Source organism: Rhamphochromis sp. 'chilingali' (genome assembly GCF_963969265.1).
Source record: "Rhamphochromis sp. 'chilingali' genome assembly, chromosome: 15".
NCBI lineage: Eukaryota > Metazoa > Chordata > Actinopteri > Cichliformes > Cichlidae > Rhamphochromis > Rhamphochromis sp. 'chilingali'.
The window spans coordinates 1,852,680-1,874,897 of NC_137942.1; the positions used below are offsets into that span (position 1 = coordinate 1,852,680).

Below are 22,218 nucleotides of genomic sequence, written 5' to 3' on the forward strand. Positions count from 1 at the left end.
CAGATGTGCATCAACAGGTCAGCTACAAAGTTTCCGCCCGGGCTGCAGACACTAACGTGATGTCAGAGACGATCCCAGTTTGTGCTTCTCACTGAGTGCCGAGTTGTTTAAGGAGGTTTTTCTGAGCTGGATGGAAAAATGTTGAGTTTGCTGCACACCTGCCAGATGTGAACACAGCTGGAAGTGAGAAACTGTGCCTGAGGCAGAAAATTTAAAATAAATGTAATCTTGTTTATGTCCAATGATTCTTTTTTTTTTTTTTTTGTCGTTCTCTTTGCTTCACGATTCCTCGTTTCCACCTCCTGAATCTACAGATTTTTAATTCCACTTACAAATAAATAAAACTAAACACCTGCTCTGATTCTTTCACATCTGCTGATGTGATGAAATAAACCGCAGATATGAGAAGGTTGGACAGAACGTGACGTCCTCAGTCTTCATCTGACAGTCAAAGCGTTACCTTTGTGCACAGCTGAGGTTCTTTCAGAATGATTCAGGCTTTTCTTTACTATTTAAATCAAAAATTGGACTTAAATCATCAAGTTTGTGTTTTGTCATGGAAACTGTAACACCATCATAGACTGTATATAAAAGATGGACATCACCCATTAATTTGAAACGTCCTGTTTTAAAACATTCAGTTGGCGACTTTTACTGAGTGACTTTGACCATAAACTTATCAGGAAAGTACAGCTGAGGTCAGAGGTCAAGTGAGCAGTAAGTAAAAGAGTCGCCCCCTGTTGGGCATTAGCAGGAATGCATCATTTTCAATGTTCATGCCCAGAAGCCACATCAGTCTTTCATGAGCAGTGCGTGCAAGTGCTTCGGGGCACAAATTAAAAAAACAAAACCTAAATATCTCCTCTTTTTTTAAAAAAATTTTTTCGTATCTTTGTTTGGATTGAGATCTTTATTGTGCAGCAGATTTGATATTTTTTCATTGCACTGATCTAGATGCACCGATGTAGACGAGCTCAGTAATGTTCGCCAACGTCTGTGGGTGGGGTCAGCTGTGATGATGAGCTGAGTGCGGCGAATAAATGACAGAAGAAGAAGAAGAAGGTCAAAAATGAGCTGCTGATGTGAAGCCGGATTAGAGAGCAGAACTCGAGCGTCCACTTTTCTGGGTTGTAAATAAAAAGATTCCAGTTGAACTTCTGAGAGCGCTTCTATTTTTTTTTTTAATGTCGGCTCCTCCGCCATGTGTCTGCGAGAGGTTAAAGGTCGACTCGGCAATTTCCACACAACCTTTCAGACAACCAAACGCTCCTACCTCCACCTGTGTGAGTGGGCGGGGCCCCGCGCTCGCTCTGAATGTACTCCGCAGGACTTCCTGTTTGACAAGTCCTGCATGCGTCACGGCGAGTAAAATAAAGTTGCGTTTACGTCACGAGGAAGAGGAGTGAGGAGTTTTCAGGTTTTGTTCTGACAATCAGCCGTTCGTGAACAGCGTTTATTCGCTGCAGGAGGGGCATGTCGGTCTCTGACATCGGAGACTCTCAGATTTAAATGATGCGAGGGAACTCGAGCGCTGTGAGCTAACAGGCTAAACGCTCAGCTTTACGGCAACGCCTGCACGCTGTCAGACTTTAATGTGACGTAACGCTGTCCAAACGCTGTTTACGCCAAATTCCTTTTTACAAAGCGAGGACACTTTCAGCAGAACGTCGCGGCGCTGAAATGGTGGGAAAATTGTTGCCACAGTCAAACACGTCGTGTTTGACTCGTCTGGGTTAATGCGATGGTGTCAGGTTGTAGCTGTTCGTCTCTGCAGAAATCCAACCCTCTGAGGAGCCCACGCGTTAACCCTGAAACTGAACTTTATGAAGAGATTTGCTTAAAATGAACTAAGAACAGATTCTTAATCAATCGTTAACAGTTTAATCGACACTGGTTCGATTGTTGGAGCCTCGATCGGCTCCACTGGTGGAAGCGTAACCGAGTATTTAGAGTTAAAGATGTAAATGTAACAGTCTTACAGCTGAGTCGTTGGAAAAGTTTAAGCGTGAAACATTTGGACTGAAGATCAACTAATGATCGGCTGATCGATCCCTTTTAAAGTTTAATGATTTCCAGTCCATCATGTCAGTAAACGCAAGTTTGGCTTTAAAAAACTTGGAAAATCAGATTTTTTCCAAGTACAAAATTTCACATTTGCGACTGAACCCACCAAAGCTTTGGTTTATGGGCTCAGTCGTTGGTGGATCGCACAGCCGCCGCCAGCTTTTCCACAGTGAAACGCGGAGGTCAGTGGACGCCTTTCAGGGTCCAAGCTTTTAAAGAGACCTTTTCCTAAAAGTCTTATCTCTGATGATGCGTTCGCTGACCTCAGGGCAAATTTTTTCCAGTCTGAACTCGTTCTGGAGGAGTTGAGGCAAATGAGGAGCGGCTGGAAGGTGACCTCCCGCCTGGTTTGTTGTTGCCGACGATCCGCGGGGTTCGGAGGCTCTGTTTGAGATTCCCGCAGCGTGGATTAACCGGCCTGTCCACTCTGCTCCTACTCTTGTTTTTGCAACATATTTTAGGCCTTTCAAATCCAGCCGAGGACTTTACAAACTGATCGAAGGGTCATTAAAAGATGTTTTTAGCTCTGGTCACTTCCTCACAGACTCTGATCCACGACTCTGTTTTAGAGATTTCGCTCATGAACTTTTTTTTCACTTCCTTTGTTTAAATTTGTATTTATATGTTTAATAAAACAACTTCTGATGTGTACTTCCTCTGGGCTCTTCTGTCTTTCTTGGCAGTGTTTAGTCACGCCACACCTATTTTAGTTTTACTGTAAGAGCGAAAGAAAGACGGTTGTACTTCTTTGCATTTGAGTTTGAGGAAGGATGTGGTCGGGCCGGGTGTCAAACTGAAGAGTCAGTAAGAACCAAAGTAACGTGGATTAATGAGCCGCTGCTGAAAGTGAAGCGAACGCAGCTATGTGACACATGTAAATAAGGAAGGATACGCCATTACACGAACGGGACGAGATTTCAGGAACTTTTTACTGTTGGAGCGGCTCCAGTCTGACGAGTTCACAGCGTCCTCCGCTTGACTGATGTGAACTTTAAAGGCCTGCTTGGCCACATTTAATAACCCTGCTGGGCTCTTAGCCAGGCATCAGCCATAACCTTCAAATGATCAGTTATAAAATACATTTTTCCACATTATATCATCATGAAGCAGTCAGCCTACAGTGACCACAGTCTGCTCACACTGGTGCTGAAGACAAAATATTCACAGCATATTCTCAGTGGGTTTGGTGGAGAAGAGGACTGAATAGATGGTGGAACGGTGAAGGTGGAGTTTAAACACCTGGAGACCAGGTGGAGACGAGTGACGGGGTGGCAGCAGGAGGGAAAGGGCAGGTTGGTGTGAGACCGATGATGGCCGATGTTAGTTTCTCTCACGTTACACTGGCGACACGTGTTTATATTAAATGCTGCCAATGAAAATAAACGTATGTAAAAGAAATCTCAGTTGGCTTCCAGCACCCCGACTGAACGGAAACAGAACATCAGGGGCCACAGCCCAGGCTTGAGTGAGCTGAACGCCAGCATGTCCGTGTACGAACACTGACCCGGCTTCCTGAATCACACTGAACGTGCTGACACCTGAACTCAGCTTCTGATGCCACAGCCTCACCTGACAGCGCCTTTGATACGACGCCTGGATTTAAAGCCCAGTTAGTCACTCATGTGACTGGTAGTTTAAAAAGAAAGCACGAAAAAGTCAAAGTCAGTCTGCGTTAAAAGCTTCTGCACAGAGACTTTAATGCATGAAGGGAGTAAAAGTTTGGTTTCAGACACGATGTGTGTAAAACATCACTGAGGGGAAAGAAAAATCTGACCCTCATAAAGACTTTATGTTTACATTGTGTATTTACAGTGTTTTTTATTCAGGTCCTGATCTATAAACTTGGGGAGTTTTCCAGGACGGGAAAACAGTTTAGAGTTCCCAGGTTTTCCAGGCTGCCTGGAGTTGGACTGAAGCACAGACCTAATGTGTTGAAAGACAGGAAGCTTCAGGAGTTGTAACTGCACCTCTCCCTCCTGCTTTTGTATTTACTAGAAACTTTTAAAACCGCTCTTAAAACTCACCTCTTTTCATTGGCTTTTAGAAAGGTTTAATTTATTTGTTTTATATATTTTTATTTTATTTTTATCAGCGAGGTGTTATTACGAAATTGTGTTCTATTGTATTTTTATCTGTATTTACTGTACAGCACTTTGGTCAGCCTTGGTTGTTTTTAAATGTGCTCTATAAATAAACTTGACTTGACTTACTCATCAGCGTGTCCTTCCTGCTCGCGGCCTCGTGTTCCTGTTAACAGGAAGTACTTTTGCTGCTGGTAGTGATGATGTAATTCCCCACATGATGCAACAGCTGAGTCCTGAATGTGTGAATGATTGTGTATAGTGTAAAGCGCTATACAAATACACACCATTTACCATCCTCGGCTCGCTGACAGATCAACACGACAACAACACAACTCTTCTCTGGCCCACGAGGCTTTATGAGAGCTCTGCATGTTTAGATCAGTGTTTCTGATCCTTCTCACTATATATATATATATATATATATATATATATATATATATATATATATATATATATATATATATATATATATATATATATATATATCTACACACAAGGTTTTCTGAGGAGCTTTGAAAGAAAAGCGTCTGGACGTCTTTAAGTTTCCAGAAGCTTCTTCAGTTCTAAGAGCGACCGGTGGAGAGTCCCAGACTTTAAGTCCTATGGGACTGTCCCCATCTAATCACACGAGCTAAGGTGAGTAAATGGGTGTGGAGGTGAAAGAAAGGTAAAATAATTCTATACCTCCCCTGACCTTCTTGAAGCCTTTTAAAGACTATTGATTATTTCAGTAATCAATAGTTGATCAGGTGGTTTGATTAAGAGGGAATCCTCTGTTTTTCAAATAAACATACAAAGACCATGTTCAGACAGACTCGGTGACGTTTTACTGTGAATTACATCAAAAGGATCCTTTAAGATAAAACGTTAAACGTGGCTCACTTATGATAAATAACATCTGTTTGATGTTTAATATCTGATGTTCTAAAAAGTGATTAAATTCACACTAAAGTTTATTATCTGTTAACAACAATATTCAAAGTGAAAAAATAAGTACAGAGCCACATCACGGGGGGTTCTGGGATGTGTAGTCTGGACGATAAGCAGGAGGAGGTTACCCGAACCTCTGTCTGCACTCGCAAACTAAACACAACATGGAGGCAGACGCTGCCCCCTACAGGTTGAGGGGCTCGTTGCTTGGAGGCTCTGCGGTGCTGTCAGCCGCAGCTGAACCCTGAGCGATGGAGCTCTGAGACGCACAGCCCAGAGCCGAGACGGGCCAATCACGACCGGAGCAGCTGGATGCTGGAGAGGAAGGAGAGGAGGAGGAGCCAGGTTTGTGTTTGCAGGACATTTAGACATCAGATGAATAAGCAACAGACACTCAGGCGCTCTGCTGTCGACACAGAAGGATTCACTTCAGTTTAAACTTTAAAGGTGGAGCAGAAACAACAGACACTCCCAGACCTCCCTCACTCCTCCTGCTACTCTCCGGGGGAAGAGATCGAGGTGTTCCTCACCTTCTTAGCTTCTTTTGTTTTAACTGGTACTGATGACACCTTTACCTGCGTGAATGACTCACCCGAGCGGCTGCACGCTGCGCTCCTGGGACTGCAGGGCGGATGAAGAGGAGTGCTGGGTCCCACCTCCGGAGAGGCAGCAGGCTTGGCTTTGTCCTTACTCTTATACACGCCTGCAGACACGGAGCAGGTGGAACATGTGACCAAAGCGAAGAAGAACAAGCACTGCAAACCTGGAGTCACCATGACAACCAGGTGTCATTGTTGTGTGTTCACAGCAGCGCTGTCAGGCTGCTTCTTTTGGAATTTTTAACTTGAACTCCGTGCAAACGTCTGCTGGAGTCGAGCTTCAGGTGTTTGCTGGGGGTTGTGTTGTGTAGCCTGTGTGTTATTCAGATGTGAGTATTTTTCCCTCGGAGCGTGACGCAGCGTTAGTGACGTGTGATGGATTCAGAGTTTACCGTCTCTGGTGGGGATCGTTGGCAGTTTAGTTTCTGAGTTCCTGCAGGCCGGGACGTTCAGGCGCCCTTTGTAAATGCGCCCGTCCAGTCCAACGATATCCACCTCCTCCGACTGACCCACCCACACACACACACACACACACACACACACACACACACACACACACACACACACACACACTGTGAAACCTCAAACAGACCTTTAAGACCTCGCTGCAGTTTCAGGCCCGTTTTCCTCAGACGTACCTGCATCGCACCGTCCACCTCACCGTGGAGTTTTGTGTACTGCGGGCCGCCACGGCGCTGGCTGCCTGCAGCGTTGGTGTGGTGACTCCCGCCGCAGCTCCGCGCCGCAGCCAGGTGACCGTAATCCGTCAGCTCAGATATGCGCTCGCTGCCCGAGGCGTGAGGACAGAGAAATGGAACGGTGATCAACACAGAAATCACAGATCTGCTCACTGACCTCTAATGACGTCATCATCATGTACGTGCTGATTTTCTGTAGCTTCACCTCAGAAACGCTGCAGAACGGTAACGGCAGCACTGAGGTTCAAACTCAGTGATCGAGTGAACGCATGAAATTACAGTCTTGCTCTTTCCACGTTAACCCTGTAGCAACCGCAGACTTTAAGCTCCACCCCTGCCCTGACTCACTGCTGGCCTTGCGCTGTGTTCGTGCCATCGCCGTGCTGCGGCCGTCCCTGCATCTCTACGCTCTCTATCTGCCTGCACGCGGTGACGCGGCTCCTCTGAAGCCGCTCCCTGCTCCTGCACGCCTTAGCTGCCTCGTACCTGCAGCGGTTGGTGCCTGGCTGCTGGCTGAGGCGGTGACAGGGGCTCATCAGAACAGAAGACACTGAGGAGCCTCACCATGTGTGTGCAGGTAACTCACCTCCGGTAGTGCTGGCGTAACTGCTCCATGGTGTAAACGGTGAACGGCCGGATGGACTTGTGCGAGGGGAATGCAGGAAACGAGGGCAGCGTCACCAGATGCCTTTAACCCTCAAAGAAAAGGTACAAATGTAGGAGAGGGGAGGAGTTCAGACAGCAGCTCAGAGGTTTGGGTCACGTACTCTGTGAGAGGCGTTCACTCACGGTCCGGGCGTGTGCTTCACGATGGGCCGGTCGCAGGAGAGGCAGTGGAATCTCTCCACGAGCTGTCTGGAAATAAACACAAGAACAAATCTTCAGTGCTTCTCAGCCCTTCACCTGCTGCACATATTTAAAATGTTCTGAAGACATTCATAAAAAATGCTCCTCCTTCTTTGTTACCTCACGTGTCTGATTCAGACGAAATCTGAACAAACACTGTCTGCAGATGTTTCAGTCAGACGCTAATTATGGAACATTTAGCAACAAATGACATTCAGACCAAAGCCAATAATGTTAACAATAATAATAATGTTAGGGACATATATCGTCTGTCAGAGCAGCTGTGCGTGACTGACAGGTCAAAATAATCCTTCAATTCATCCTATCTCTGTTAGCCCCTCCCTAAAAGCCCTCTTTCTCCTGATTGGATCTCCTGGAAGCACCTGTGATCGTGAGCTGTACTGCGTGTAAGAGTGCAGTGTTCTCACTTCCTGATCCCGGCGGCGTCCTCGTACTCCGGCGCCGCCTGAGCCTGCAGCTTCTCGTGGATGCTCCTCCAGCGATCCTCCAGCTGCTTCTTCACAGAGTCCAGCTCGATCCGGTTCAGCTGCAGAGGGACCAGATCAGAACCATCAGATCAGAACCATGACTCTTATTTTAAAATCAATTCTAGAAAACTTCTAGCATTCATAGTTTCCAGTAAATTATAAAAATATTTCCACCTTCTTTTGGTTTTCTTAATAAAAACAACAACACCTTGACTTTGAGGTCACTGAGATTCAGATCTTTTTTTTTGTCCCGTTTGGATCTTTAGCCGTCAGAATCGTTGTCTGAAGGCCAAGAAAGATGCCAAGAGGATTTACTTTACCAAGTGGATCATCATGGCCTTGCCATATTGGTCCATTTGATTGACCTTTATTATAATTATGTATTTATTTTATTTTCAGTTGTTACAGACGGGACAGACATGACTGAGGGATAGGACAGGGAGAAAGAATGAAAGAAAGAGAGGGAGAGAAAGAAAACCAGAGGAGAGAAGAGACGGTGAGAAGGGGGGAAGAAAGAAAAAGAAACAAAACAGCTGGATCACCTGTATGGAGAAAAAAAACCAGAAGAGAAAACAAACAACAAAGAGCAACATAATAAGGGAGGGGAGACAGGAGGACAAAGGAGGGGGGAACAACTACGCTGTAGTGCCTCTTCACCTCACTGTGCAATACTTTTGTTAATAGTCAACGGTGCAATAGACTCCATACTTGAAATGTGCAATTCACTTGTATTTTTATTTTTATTCCTATTTATTCTATTTATCCCCTTCGTATATTTTATTTATATATGTGTGTGTGTGTGTGTGTGTGTGTGTGTGTGTGTATAATATTCTGTTACTCTGTAACTTCTGTCGGTGCTGTGCTTTTGGAAACCGAATTTCCCAGAGGAACCCACCCGAGGGATTAATAAAGTTTTATCTTATCTTAATAAATACAGCACCATCACAATAAACTAGCTAACAGTAGCTAACAGTAGATACTAAATATTACATGTTATTGTGCAGCACGCAAGATGGACACTGACATTTACTTAAAATTTTTGAGGCAACACTTTTACACTTAAAAATATTGAGTAGATTGGAAACCGGTCAAACCTGTTCAATATACTTGATCAATTGAATAACTAAAGCTTAAACATATTAAGTTGAAATGAATAATTGTAGTTTTACACAAACATGAAAAAATTGAGTAAATAACACTGACATGCTTGGTCATGTAACTGTAAATATAGATGTCAGTTAATCCAAAGTTTTGTTCCATTTACTTCATATTGTAAACTGAACGTGATCAAAATTGTACTTAATATTAAATATGGTAACTGGCCTGTATTTGTACAGCGCTTTACTTTGTCCCTATGGACCCCAAAGTGCTTCACACTACATCCACACATTCACAAGCTACACTGTAGCCACAGCCGCCCTGGGGCGCACTGACAGAGGCGAGGCTGCCGGACACTGGCGCCACCGGGCCCTCTGACCACCACCAGTAGGCGACCGAGACTGTTGGTGCCGGGGCTCGAACTGGCAACCTTCTGATTACAAGATTCAAATATTCAAATATGAATGTTATTGTATTTCACTGGTAGTCTAAGTCTGAAAAACCAGACAAACTAATATGTAGTTGTGTTTTTCATAATACATGTATGAAAGATGACCACATGTTAGACATTTTTCCAAACAAAATTTAATTTTCATAAACATGGCAAAAAATCAAAATAAACAAGCACTAAAAAGACAAGAGCCTTTCCCCTTTCAGCTCAAAGCCTCACATACCTGAAGGATGAATGTCAAACCAGGAGCGCAAACACAAACGCTCAGAGTATTTAAAAAACACAATGAACGAAACAATGGAAAAGGCTCATGGTACTCAATTACTCTACGTTATCATGTTTTACTTTTCAGTTGTAGTTGCTGACAATAAATAATATTGATTTGAATAATTAATGATTTTAGTACAAGATACTGATGAGTATAGATACATATTTCTCAAATATTTTGATTAAATGTTAAACAAAAATATTAAGCACATGTAAAGAAGGTATTCTGTGAACCACATACTGAATTTTTTGTCTGAGATAAATGTAAATAAATACCTTAATTTAACACAAACACATACGTTAATGTTTTAGACATTTATTTCAACTTATCAAACTCAAATAATTACTAAAAGGATATTCATAGATTTGATCAGGCTCATCTAACTTATATTTATAGTGATGTTTACTAAAAGCCTCTGAATTACTTTTTAGAGTGCAGCGCACAATGTGCTTTGAGGCAGCAGCCAAGAAAGGTGTAGTTTGTGTCTGCGAACACCTGTGTGGATCAGCACGCTTGTATTCCAAAGGTTTTCCATGCAACGATCTGCTAGGGAGTGTGGGGAGCCATAGCCCCGTCCCCCAGGGCATGAACCAGGTATGGAGGAGATCCAGGCCCCAGACATCCAGAGGCCCCCAGAGTACAAGGACCCAAGGAGGACCACCAGGGGGGCAACCGTGCCACCCTCCTGGGAAGAGCTGAGGAGAGCCCCAAACAAGAGGTCACCCAGCAGCCACGGAGCAGAGGCCAGAGGTGTTGCAGTGACGTGCCCGCGGGCTCTGCCAGCAGTGAGCTGAGCCAGAGAGGACTGAGCTTCAGGCCCAGAGGCCTGAGGGCACCCCACCCCCTGGAAGGGGCCCAGCCGGGCCACAGGCGCCAGGCCCCGCCAATCAGCCACCAGGAGTGAGTCGGTACATACATGAGCGCCCAGCCCCAGACACCAAGAACCACCAACACACCAACGTCTGAGGGCATCAGCCACCAGCAGGGAGTGTGGTGAGGGGAGATGGTTCCCAGAGAGGCGGAGTCTGAGACCCAAGCTGACATATAGACAGTCTGAGATCTTTAACAGATGCTCCTGTGGTGTTAATTTGAAAACCCTACATCACACATGTGACGCCCCGGATCAGCCTGTTATGACCGAAGCGTAAAATCTCCAATACTGCAGCTTCTGTCACAGCTGTAGCAGAGACGTCGTCACGATTTAAAGACAAAATATGTTTTTAAATTTAAACCCATTACCCTTCCCTCTGATCTCGGATCAGTTTGAGTTTGCAGGCGTGGCTCTCCTACCTTACACTCCATCTCGGTGGAGAGCTTGCCCATGAGTTTGTGCCAGTCCTGCTCCTGACTCGTCACCTTGTTCAGCAGCTCGTGGAACATCCCGCTCAGCTGCTCCATCACCGAGTCGAGCTGCAGCCGGCTCACTTTCCCCTCCAGGGCCGATTTGTCTGCTCTCTACGGGCACAGAGGGAGAATCGGGAGGTCAACGGCGAGAAGGCGGAGGCCGACAGGTGTCCTGAAACAGTCGCCTCACACACGTCTCAATCAATCAATCAATCAATCAATCAATCAATCAATCAATCAATCAAGGCTTTATTCGCCACATGCAGGTTGCCCTGCAGTGAAATGGAGGGACAGATCACACCCAAACATCTGAAACTAAAGCAGGTGAGTCTGACTCCTCCCACAGGTGGGAGGTTAAAATGAGCCAACTCACGATTTCACTCTCGACCATCTGCTTGTCGGCCTTGTTCACCTCCAGCTCCTCCGTCGTCTTGTAGAGCTCCTGCAGAGACGAGAGTCCGTCAGCTCGTCTCCTCAGCTGTTCAATTCAACTTTTACATTTTTAGAAGAATGACAATAAAGACAAAATATGTACGGATGAAAAACTCTTTGGATAAAAGCAGTTTCGGGAGCAACCTGCAGTTTGAATCTTAAATGACTGTTTCAAGAACTCTTTCTTGCCGTCACGTGTCGCACACGGCGCAGCACCTCCTACCTCTGCGGTTTGTTCTGGTGGAGATGTTTGAGTGGAGCAGTAAGTAACACCGTGGTCTCACACTGGTTTCTTTTTGGTGCATTTACACCTTCAATTAAAAGTAAAAAGTGTCATCACAGTTCATATTAAGATGCTGGTTTTCTACACCGTTATATTTGTGCCACAAAACCAGCCAATCACAGACTTGGATGCACAAAAATCTGATTGGTTGTTTTGGTCTCCAATCAGCTCAAAATGACGAAATGCAATATCCCAGAATCCATGTCGTCCAGACATATCTTAAAGTTTATTTTGTGACCCAGACAGAGTAATATTTCAAACTCTGCCACTGCCTCGCTTGAGTTCTGGACGACATGGATTCTGGGATATTGCATTTCGTCATTTTGAGCTGATTGGAGACCAAAACAACCAATCAGATTTTTGTGCATCCAAGTCTGTGATTGGCTGGTTTTGTGGCACAAATATAACGGTGTAGAGAAAGAGTTGAGCGCGCACGGGCAGAAATGTTGAGAGCACGAGCGACACATTGCGAGCGAGCGCAAAAACTGAGCGAGAGGGGCTGCTGTGTGTGTGTGTGTGTGTGTGTGTGTGTGTGTGTGTGTGTGTGTGTGTGTGTGTGTGTGTGTGTGTGTGTGGATAATAGCAAACACTGAAATACATCTTTTGCACGCAGGAATGAATTTTGTTCACTCAAATTTAGCTTTTCTTTGCTCAAAATTTCTCCTCAAAATGCAACACTTGCACCTGCAAATGTTTTTTAAGTGCGCTCATAATAGTGGCACAAAAATAACGCCATCGTTTTTTTCCTGTTGTGTGATGCTGTGGTAGCTGAGACTGAATGACGTGCGACGAGGAACGCGCTGCATGTTTTACCTCGATGTGTCTCTGCTTGCGTTTGCTGTCTTCGTGCAGCGATCTCATCGTCTCGTTTAGCTTCTTACAGTCGGCCTGAAGCTGCAGCATCGCCTGCTGCACGCCGTTCACCAGCTCCACGTTCTGACACACACACACACACACACACACACACACACACACACACACACACACACACACACACACACACACACACACACACACACACACACACACACAGAAGGAATCAGAGATCTTCCTGCAGACAGCTTAACCCCGGTGTATTCTGTGTATATCGGAGCAGTGACGTTTAGTTTCCAGACGAGGTTCCAGGACTTTGACCTCCCCTTTAACATCATCTCCTGGAGCACCTCTGGGCCACTTCCACCACTGCTGCTATTTTTAGATCACTTCCTGGCAGTCCATCCAGACCTCGTACCCTGCACGCTCTGCGGTTTCATCAAAAACCTCAAACCCTGCAGACTTTTGATGCGTCTGCAACAATCTGCAGTTTACGGCATCTCAGGTGAGGACCGCATCGCTCACAGTGTTGAGCGTCACGAATCTGTCCACCAGGAAGAGCCAGCTAGAACTTCCTGTGGTGTCTGAGGAAGAACATCATGAGGAAAGTTGTGAGATTTTTAGCCACCTACAGTACTTAGACTGTGAGTTATGGAGAGATCTAAAAACAGCAGCCAAGGTAGGAGCAGCTTGGACGTGACCTTAAAAGGTAAAAATCAAAGTCAGGTGTTTTCAGCACTCTCTTAAACCCAGCGTGCAGATCTGAAATGTTCCCTAGCTTCACCCTGCTCTGGCTTGCCTCTCGGTCCTGCGGCGGCCCTTCTCTGGCTCCGCCCTGCTGCTGGATCAGTCTGTTCACCGCGTCCTGCAGCTGCTGGTAGTGCTCGAACAGAAAGCTGAGCTTCTCTCCAATGTTTGTTGTTCTGGCATTCAGAGCTGACCACTCTTCGCTCTGACGGACGCTCGGACCACCACTCTCCGCCTGCACGGCCTCATCGCATAGACTCGTGGACAGCTGAGATGTGAAGGACAAGATTGTGTCCTCCAGCGTTCCCCGCAGGTCGTCCAGCTGAGGTCGGAGGGCAAAGAACTGAGATTAGGCTGATGCATGTCGCCTGAAACACCAGGGCATCTTTGACTGTTTCTCTGTTTCCTCTGCTCGTGCTTTGTCTGGAATGTTTTCAGACTCACAATGTCATTCGAGACTTTTTACAGTGTGGAAATCTACATGATGTCTCCTGCATGACATTCAGGAAACAGACGCCACCTACAGGTAAACACCTGACACCGAAAACTAAAGACGCGGCTCCTTGACCAAAACAAACAACTTTTCTGATATTTTTTCTGATTGTTTTTTCCAAATGTGCCAAGCATAACAAAACTCCTAAATTATGACTTCGCTATTTACACGTGTGCTGCTGTTCCGTTCCCTCCCTGTAGGTGGCGCCAGTTTGCCTCCTGAGCTTCAGCACTTCCTGCCTGACCTGACGTTGTAGCTGTTGGTCTGCCGCTTTCTCCTCACACTGAGTCTGCTTCACGTCCTCCTCCAGCCACTGCACACGCGTCCTGGACACGAGGGCGCCATCATGAAAGCACAACGACTAAAGTGACCCGGGTGAATAAAACTCCTGACAAGTTTCGAAAGACTAAAAGGAGCCCTGATTCAGCGCGTTTAACGAGTTTCTCTCTGCAAGTTGGATCATTCTCTTCCAGGCAGCTCAAAAAATGATGTCAGAAGAAGAAGTGGCCAGAAATGCACGCAATGATGCTACAAACTGCATCCCACTAGTGTTTCCTCTGTGACAGGAAAGACTGATCGTGTTTACACGTGAACATGAAACCGACCTGATAACAAAGTCGGTGAATTCTTGTGAATTCATTATAAAATAACAGTTTTAGGTCTAGTTTCTGTCAGGCGCCATCATCGTTGTCACCACAACACCGCCCTCGTTTAGGCTGTAAAAAAATCTGTTTTATTTATAAAGCTCCAAATCCCAACAACAGTCGCCTCGAGGCGCTGCAGGAGTGCTGGTTCAGGAGCTCTTGGGTGATGAACTCGGTCTTAAAGGACACTGACATTTAACAACTCCGGCTGCAAAGGACGAAATAACTGCTGGTGATGCGAAGTGGGCGGGGCCAGAGTTAAACGCATACACAGATCCTCTCGCCTCCGTAGCTGCGACTGCCTTCGTGTTGCAGGGGCAGTTTGAGTAACATCCTCAGTTACATCACGTTCACGCTTCTCTCACTGCCCTCAGCTTCAAGCCAAGACTTCGAAATTTTTCAAACTTTTTTCTCCTAAATTTGCCATTTTTTCTCTAAACAGTTAAAGCGAGCTTAAAATAGCTGAGCTGGTGTTACTACAGGAAGCTGTATATGTATATTTATGGTCAGGGCTCCTTTTAAAACTTCTGTCGGGTGATGTAAAACTGGCTCTCCCTCCTGTGTGTCTTTACCTGAGGTGGGATATTTGCTCTCTGAGCTCTCGGTAACCTTCGCTGTCTGAACCCACTCTTCTGCAAACCTCTGACTCCGCCCTCTCCGAAGCTTCCTTTTGCTCCAGCCTCTCTGAATCTGCCTTTGACTTCACCCTCTCTGACACTTCTGGCTCCGCCCTCTCCGAAGCTTCTGACTCCGCCCTCTCTGAAGCTTCTGACTCCGCCCTCTCTGAAGCTTCTGACTCCGCCCTCTCTGACACTTGTAACCCCGCCCTCTCGATAGTTACCTCGGAGGCGCTTTCTTTGTGTGGGCTCATCAGGCTCATGAGCATGTCCTCCAAGGCGTCCAGCTTCAGACGGACAAATTTAACCATCAGAGCAGACAGACAGGAAGTGACACGGCAGCGTTTGTGCTGATGTTTGAGGAGGAGAGGGTTGTTCCGGTTGGTTCTTACTCACCTTTCCTCGGTCGCTCATCAGGCGGTCTATCAAACCTCTCTGCTCATTTAGCTGATCCATCAGGTTACTGAACGCGTCTCCATGGGAACCTAAATGTTCAACATAACATCAGCATCGCAGTCTGGGAGCAGAAATCAGATGCTCTAAAAGTGCTGAAATTCTCATTCATTCCATGAAGTTTGAGCTGTAATATGTACAAATAATAGTTACAGGATAAATTACAGTAATTACTGTAAATACCTATAAAAGTTTACTTGAACTTTTACCACTGGGGGCAGTGTTTTACCAGGAGGGGTGTTACATTTTTGGGATGTGTGTGTTCTTTATACCCGCTCCCTCAAGAAGTGCTCTCGCTGACGTACTAGGTTAAAGAAAGACTGCACCACCTTGTGGTACAATTAGGCATTACACACAAGTGTGGCCACACAACAACAGATGTTTCGGGCACAAACTCATAGCAGCTGTTTCTTCACATTCTGCTGATAGATTTTTGGGAGGCTAAGACATTTTTAAACAAAATAATTTGTAAAAACATTTAAGAAAGATAAAATAAAATCAAAGGTTGGTGCAGCTCTAATATATTCTTCATGCTATGACTTCAGATCTCACACTGTGATCTGAACACTTTAAATGAGAGCTGTGTTCATGAGAGACTTTCTAACAGCTTGTATGGCGTCACCTTTGGTGGCGATGAGCTCTCTGAGCTGAGCCAGCTGACTCTGGTCTGCCTTTCCTTTCTCTAACACCGCTACGTGAGCTTCCACCTGGACGAGCCTCTCCTGCAGCTGGCTCACACTCCTCAGGGCCTCCACTGCCTCTGTGGATGGTGTGGAGCAGTTGGAATCTGAAGCTGGAGGTTTACCAGCAGAGTCTGCTTTAACACCAGCCTGTGGAGGCGGCCCTGACTGGACCGAAGAGCACTCGGATTTATTTGGAGAACTTGGAGCTGCTGGTCCAACGGTGACCTTGTTGGGGTGGGAGGAGGGAGGTGTGCTGCTTTGAGGAGGTTCGGTGAGGTCACTGCCGGAAGGCGAGGAGGTTTGTTTGGCTGCCACGAGCTGATTATCGACCCCTGAATCTCCAGGCTCCTGTGAGGAAGTCCGAGACAAACACTCTGAAACTGCAGACAAATATCAACACTGTACTCGAATCCATACCGCTGGTCAGGAACACAGCAGGGAAGGGCAGCCAATCAGAATCAAGCTGATTTAGTGGGAGTGGAGCTAAAAGAGCTTGTTTCAGGGAAAACTCTGGAGCTGCACCAAAGCTCGGGTGAGATTAAGAAGGATTATTATGAACCTCTTAATCACACAAAGCAGAGGCCAAGCATAAAAACATGGAGCTGGGAGTGAGCCGCAGAGGTTCTTCAATAATAAACAGACGGGTGAAGATCAAATTAACCCCAAAACAGAGACGTGTGATATGGATGGTTCGAATAAAAACAGCAGAGCTGGGATTTTTATTTTTTTCTCTTTGATGCCAAAGAGATCAGATTCCCATGAACATCTGCCCCAACTTAATCTAAATTTGATTAAAGAACCTTCTTTAAAAGCAAAATTTCATGTCACATCCGCCTGTTTGGCTTGTTGCCTCTTGTTTCTTGATAAATAATCACCTGCTGAGGCCTCAGCTCGGCTCTGCACACAAACATGGCTGCTTTCCTTGACACTAAAATAACTTTAGGACTCTAAACATCTGGCTGTAAGCTCGTCTGTTTCTGATGAAACACAAGTTTCTGTTTCTTTCTCACCTTCTGGAATTTTTCTGTCTCGCCCTCTCTGTTGCCGGGTAGAACTGCGTCCCTCAGAGATTTCTGTAACAACAGTGAAATCACGAGGTTTGGGCATGTCCTCATTAAACTGTCAGAATTACATTATTACACAGAAGCCAGTAGCCAACAGTTTAAACAGTGTCACATCCTCCCCTCAGACAAACCCTCACCACAGTTTCCTCCAGAGCGTCCACACGGTGGCAGCAGCTCTCCACCCGAGCGGCCGTCCCCAAAGCGTCACCGACCATCTGAACACAGGACAGAGGGAGAGATCAGAACATCCCACGAATCCACATCCAGCATCAGCTGAGCTCCATCGCCGAGGCCTGAGGGCGAGAAGACGCTGAAAATACGGCGTGGCTCAGAATCAGCGTGTTTCCCTGCAGAGCCACTAAAAGTCAAACATACATGAAATATTTGCTATGATGATGAGCTCTTTTCTTCAGCTGAACATTGACTGAGACTTTTGGACAGCAGAGAAACTTTCTGTGGTTCAGATTCATAAATCTATCCAGTCAGACCAGAACTTTTTTTCTGACAGTTTCTATTTATTGTTTTATTTCTAGTTGCAGGTTTCTATTATACTTTTTGTTTATGGAGCTTTATTATTCTGCGTATTTCATTTTTTCTGTTAAACTGGGCTCCTTTATTGTGTGTCATGTTTTACCACATTAAAATGTTTCATTTTGTTTATTTGAGTGATGCCGTTATAAGATGTGTCTAATATTACTTCTGTAGTAAATAAAGTATATCTAAATAAGTATAAAGTAGAAATAAAGTATATCTAAATAAGTATAAAGTAGAAATAAAGTATATCAGGCTCTTTGAGTTTTCTGACTGACTGTTTGATTTCTGATTATTGAAAGTAGAAGCACTTCCATAAAACCTGGATCAGAGTTTCATAGAATAAGTTTGAAAAATTAAACATAATTAAAAATGTTTAATGAATTTGGCCCGATCTCACTCCAGATGGTCCTGCGGGCTGAAGAGGAGCGGGACCATCTGGTTTGTGGTCAGCAGCGTCCGTACGTGGAGCTTCATCAGAGCAGCTTGGAATCGGTGCAGGTGACAGAATCTGTCCCAGCGTTTGTGATTTTTTGTTTTTGCTCTAATTGACTGTAATCATTTGAAAACGTTTCAGTGTTATTTCTTTGTGCTGTTTGATCGGTCGTGGTGTTTGCGGTGTGTTTCGCTGTGCACGGCCCGACCTCGTGTTGCTGCCAGAGCTCCTCCATCTGCTCCTTCAGACGCTCGTTCTGCTCGTTCAGGTCCAGGATCAGCCTCGTCGACTGCAGACACAGCACACAGCTTCGAATCAGTACGCCGCACATTTTCACATTTTCACTACAAAAAAACTGCTTCTCATCCTGGAGGTGTGTAAAAGGTGACGCCTGGTGGTTTTCTGCTCACCGATTGGCAGAGGAGTTGTCACAGGAAGTCAGATGTGTGGGTGGGGGCGTGTCTGTTCTGCTATTTCACTGATCTGGGAGATTTTTAAAACTGGTTTTTCTTTCTTATCTCGCATCTGGTCCTGCGATTTGTGCTGATGTATGGATTAGATATAGATTATGGATGATCTGGATGAATACTGGCGCTGTCACAGCAGCGGTTGCTGATGCCTGGGTTAGTGGTACAAGATGCTGGACTCATTTTCTGTGGATGTCCATGTGTGGCAGTGACGTACATTATGAAATAACTGCTGTAGTACAATAATTGTCCAATAATGAGAGAAATCATCAGAATAGGGAAGCTGATGTGCTCTGATGTTGTTATTTTTTTAATTTAATTTGATGGATGTAGCGTGAAGTGCGTTGGGTTGATGATCGGCTCTTTGACCTGCGGGTCATTTACACTTCCTGTGGGGGTGGCGTGAGGTGTGTTGCAGAGCAAACGGACACGGTTCGATCTGTCCTTTCACGCCGAAGCAAAGGAAATTCCTGAGCTGTGTGCGAGCTGCTGTTTAACTTGTGTCAAATGTGCCGAGTGATGCATGGCGACCCCCCACGGCTCGGGCCTCAGTGACTCAGAGCTGGTTAATGAGTGCAGCCTCACCTTGTGTCCGGGGTCATCGGGACGGTTCGAACACTTTAAAACAAATCACATTCCCATACAGCTAATCCGGATTCTTCATTACGCTTTGGGAAAACTCTCCCGCTGCTTGGTTCGCTTTCAGCACCAAAGCTACCTGCTCAGCTTTACGACGCTCATGCTTTGGTATAAAACACAGACTCTGATTCGCTGCTTTCTGGGATGACTTTTGGCTAACAAGGCTGCTGTGCAGTCCAACAAGTCTGAGCTCCAGTTTGGGTGAAATTTGAGGATTTTAATTGGATGTTACCGAGCACTGATCAGCAGGTATCCAAGTCAGTGTGATGCTCCTGTGCAGTCTCCCACGCTGCTCGCTCTGGAACAAATATGGTCTCTTCTGGCAAAAATGAGACCAAAACCAGCAGGTCACATTAGCTTTGTCCATCATTTATCTACAGTCTATGTTATGGCTGGTGGCGGCCTTTAACTCAGCACAACCAAAATGTTCAGAAAGCAAAAACTCAATCAGTAAATGGAGAACATTATGAAATCATCATTAGATGAAGTCCTATCACTTGCATATCCAAAATATTCATAACCGCTTCTCTAAATAACGAGAACCTGCTGATGTCTCTCAAACTGATTTAGGAAAAAGACTCGCCAACATGGCGGAACAGTTCTGTGAGGGCTCCGAGCTCCGTCTGTGTTCTGGTTACACTCCAGCCTCGTTCAGATCAGTCACTCATTAACTAGAACCCCCCCCAACCCCGATGCACCAAAAGCCATGTTCAGGTAAACAGCTGTCTGTCAGATTAATGGGTGATGCCTGCCGTCCGGCCTTTCACATGGAGAACACACTGAGGTCATGCAGCCGGATGAAGAGGGCGCGCCAGCAGAAACAGCAGCTGACCCGGGCCGAGCCCACAGAGGACATGAATGATTCAGCCGCACCTCCGTGCACCTGCTCGGTGTCCCGCTCTTCACCTGAGAGCTATTCATCCCCTGACAACCAGAGGCATCTCTGCAGGGGACTAATTACCCCCTATCACGCAGAGAGGAGAGTGCAAGGCGGAGGAGGAGGGGAAGGGGGAGGCAGCAACGTGTGAACCACAAACACCTCCGACCTTTAACGTCCTCCACGCTGCATGACGTTTTTAAGATCAAAATGTTGCTGGGCGGCCTGATGATGATGTATGTGCTCATCTGCCGGCGGCAGCTCTGCAGAAACCTGAACGGGGACACTCCGGGGTCATTTGAGATGTCAGGGTGGCGCCCATCTCCCATTGTGCTCTGCTCTATCATCAGCGGCTTAGTAATATGCTGAAATGTTCACCACTGCAAGCCAGACATGGAAGAAGAGAAGAAGTCGCTGGGCCACGGTCAGGGGCAGCGTCATATAGTTATCTACAGTGTGTCGTCTTTACTGACGCTTTATTGTTTCTTTATTCTCACTTTGTGCAGGAAAACAATACCTATTCACTAAAAACAAACAAATGTAGTCTTTTAGCTCGTCTCTGAACATTACTGCATCACCCACCACATCAGGCAACAGCATTGGCACTGATGTTCGGTGTCTCGAAAAACAAGGATTTCTTTCTTTTTAAGATGCAAAAAAGGCGACAAAACCACCAAAGAAATCAGGCGCACGCACGTTTACAGGTGTCAGCGCAGTTAAAGCGGCCCAGAGCGCAAAAATGTGATGATTGTTTAATACATGGTACCAACAGGCAGACCACGACAGTAGTGTGGTGTCACCACATCATACTGCCTGTTAATCACTGTTACACGTCCACGCTGCAGATGTTAATAAAGTTGCGTTCTCAGCACTGCCAGAAAAGGAGCATAAACTGAGGAACTGTTGTTTTTTAAGCAGACAGTAATTTCTAACAATTCATCAAACACAGGACAGTGACTGCAGGTTATGGGTGTTACACTGGTGCCCAGCACACTGTGGGAACCATGGTTATTACTGGGTGGCCATTGGTTGTGAGGTCACTGAGGTCAACCTCGGTAATTTGATTTATTGGAAACGGGCACCAAACCTTTCTTTACTTCGAAAACTCTGTGTTCAGGTGGTTGGGATGACACATGACGAACGATAACTGGTTTGTTTAAGAGTGAATCAGAGCCACTGAGTGGGTGACTTTGCCTTCCTGCTCATTTAACTTCAGGTGAAGGAATATTTCTGTTTTATTATTTTGTTTTGTTTATGAACACAGTGTCATCGAGCACAAGGTTTCTCCATTTAAATGTATGAAGTGTATGAATTTATATTTAATCTTCCACTGATTGTATATCATCATACAGATTCTGATGTATTTCTCAGTGATCACAGGTGGTTTTTCTTTAAGGTGGTCTTTGAGTACTTCACCTTAGAGAGGCCGTCCTCACATGTCTGGATGCGGGAAAGGAGGTTCAGCTGGTCGGGGACCGGGCCCGGGCATGAGGGAGTCGCTGCCCGATTCTGGAAGTCTGTGTCCGGCTGAACCTCCACCTGAACCTCCTTCTCTGCCGCCGTGAGATCAGGGCTCCAATAACCCGGAGAGGAGTCCCTCCACCGGGTCTTCACCTCCCGGAGATTCAGCTGTTTCAGCATGGCGAGGAGCAGCGAGTGGAGGGCGCCGAAGTTCACGGAGGACTTCTGGGGGGTCCCGATGGATAGGTTCAGCAGGTCGTACAGACTCACCTCCTCCGACATGTTTGACGGACCGTTAAACCGTTACCGTGAAGCTAACGTTAGCTCAAACCTTAGCTACTCAAGACCCGGTATTTATAATAAAAACAATTACAAGTGTCAGTGGTCTTTCCCTAGAGTCGGTTTTCCGGTGTTTCAGCCAGACATCCCACCAGCGGCGGTAATCTCGGGTTTGTGCTGGAATCTCGTCACGTTCAACAGAAAACAGCAACCCCCACTTAACAAGCTAGCCATATTTGCCGGATGCACAAACGCTGACCTCTCAAAATAAAGTTTGAATGCAAACTAAAACCCGTATTGTGGAAACAAAAATCTTAATCATGCTAACATGACCGGTTTTATTATATAAATATGCAGATTAGCGCCACGTCTTTCGGCTCTGTTGTGAATCTTGCCAGCAATATTTACCAGTTATACTTTTATTGTTAA

At 45.8% G+C, this 22,218-nt stretch overlaps 1 protein-coding gene across 5 annotated transcripts; it reads right to left on the minus strand.

Annotated features, from left to right (window-relative positions):
- Nucleotides 1-4,640: 4,640 nt before the first annotated feature.
- On the minus strand, nucleotides 4,641-21,992 carry LOC308412224 (glutamine-rich protein 2). 5 transcript variants are annotated; one of them, XM_080906396.1, is made up of 18 exons: nucleotides 21,466-21,992; nucleotides 18,275-18,355; nucleotides 17,237-17,314; nucleotides 17,046-17,108; nucleotides 15,975-16,380; nucleotides 15,296-15,384; nucleotides 15,124-15,186; nucleotides 13,183-13,467; nucleotides 12,399-12,521; nucleotides 11,244-11,312; nucleotides 10,817-10,981; nucleotides 7,650-7,768; nucleotides 7,165-7,230; nucleotides 6,962-7,063; nucleotides 6,316-6,463; nucleotides 6,070-6,181; nucleotides 5,671-5,781; nucleotides 4,641-5,393 (listed from the first exon to the last, which is right to left on the minus strand). In XM_080906396.1, exons 1-18 carry the CDS (start codon nucleotides 21,790-21,792, stop codon nucleotides 5,263-5,265), a joined length of 2,538 nt encoding a protein of 845 aa, XP_080762522.1. In that variant the 5' UTR covers nucleotides 21,793-21,992; the 3' UTR covers nucleotides 4,641-5,262. The 5 variants fall into 5 exon arrangements, with proteins under 5 accessions (XP_080762522.1, XP_080762523.1, XP_080762521.1 ...); XM_080906397.1 differs by having other exon boundaries at nucleotides 13,198-13,467; nucleotides 15,975-16,383; XM_080906395.1 differs by having other exon boundaries at nucleotides 15,975-16,383.
- Between the last annotated feature and the right edge of the window lie 226 nt (nucleotides 21,993-22,218).

What these genes read in the sequence shown, in the direction of transcription:
- LOC308412224 (XM_080906395.1), bottom strand. Translation starts at nt 21,792, where the DNA reads ATGTCGGAGGAGGTGAGTCTGTACGACCTGCTGAACCTATCCATCGGG. An exon ending in GACGCCGCCGGGATCAGGAA is followed by an intron (nt 7,231 to 7,649) that starts GTGAGAACACTG and finishes GTTTATTTCCAG; the next exon opens with ACAGCTCGTGGAGAGATTCC. An exon ending in AGGTGGACGGTGCGATGCAG is followed by an intron (nt 6,182 to 6,315) that starts GTACGTCTGAGG and finishes TGGGTGGGTCAG; the next exon opens with TCGGAGGAGGTGGATATCGT.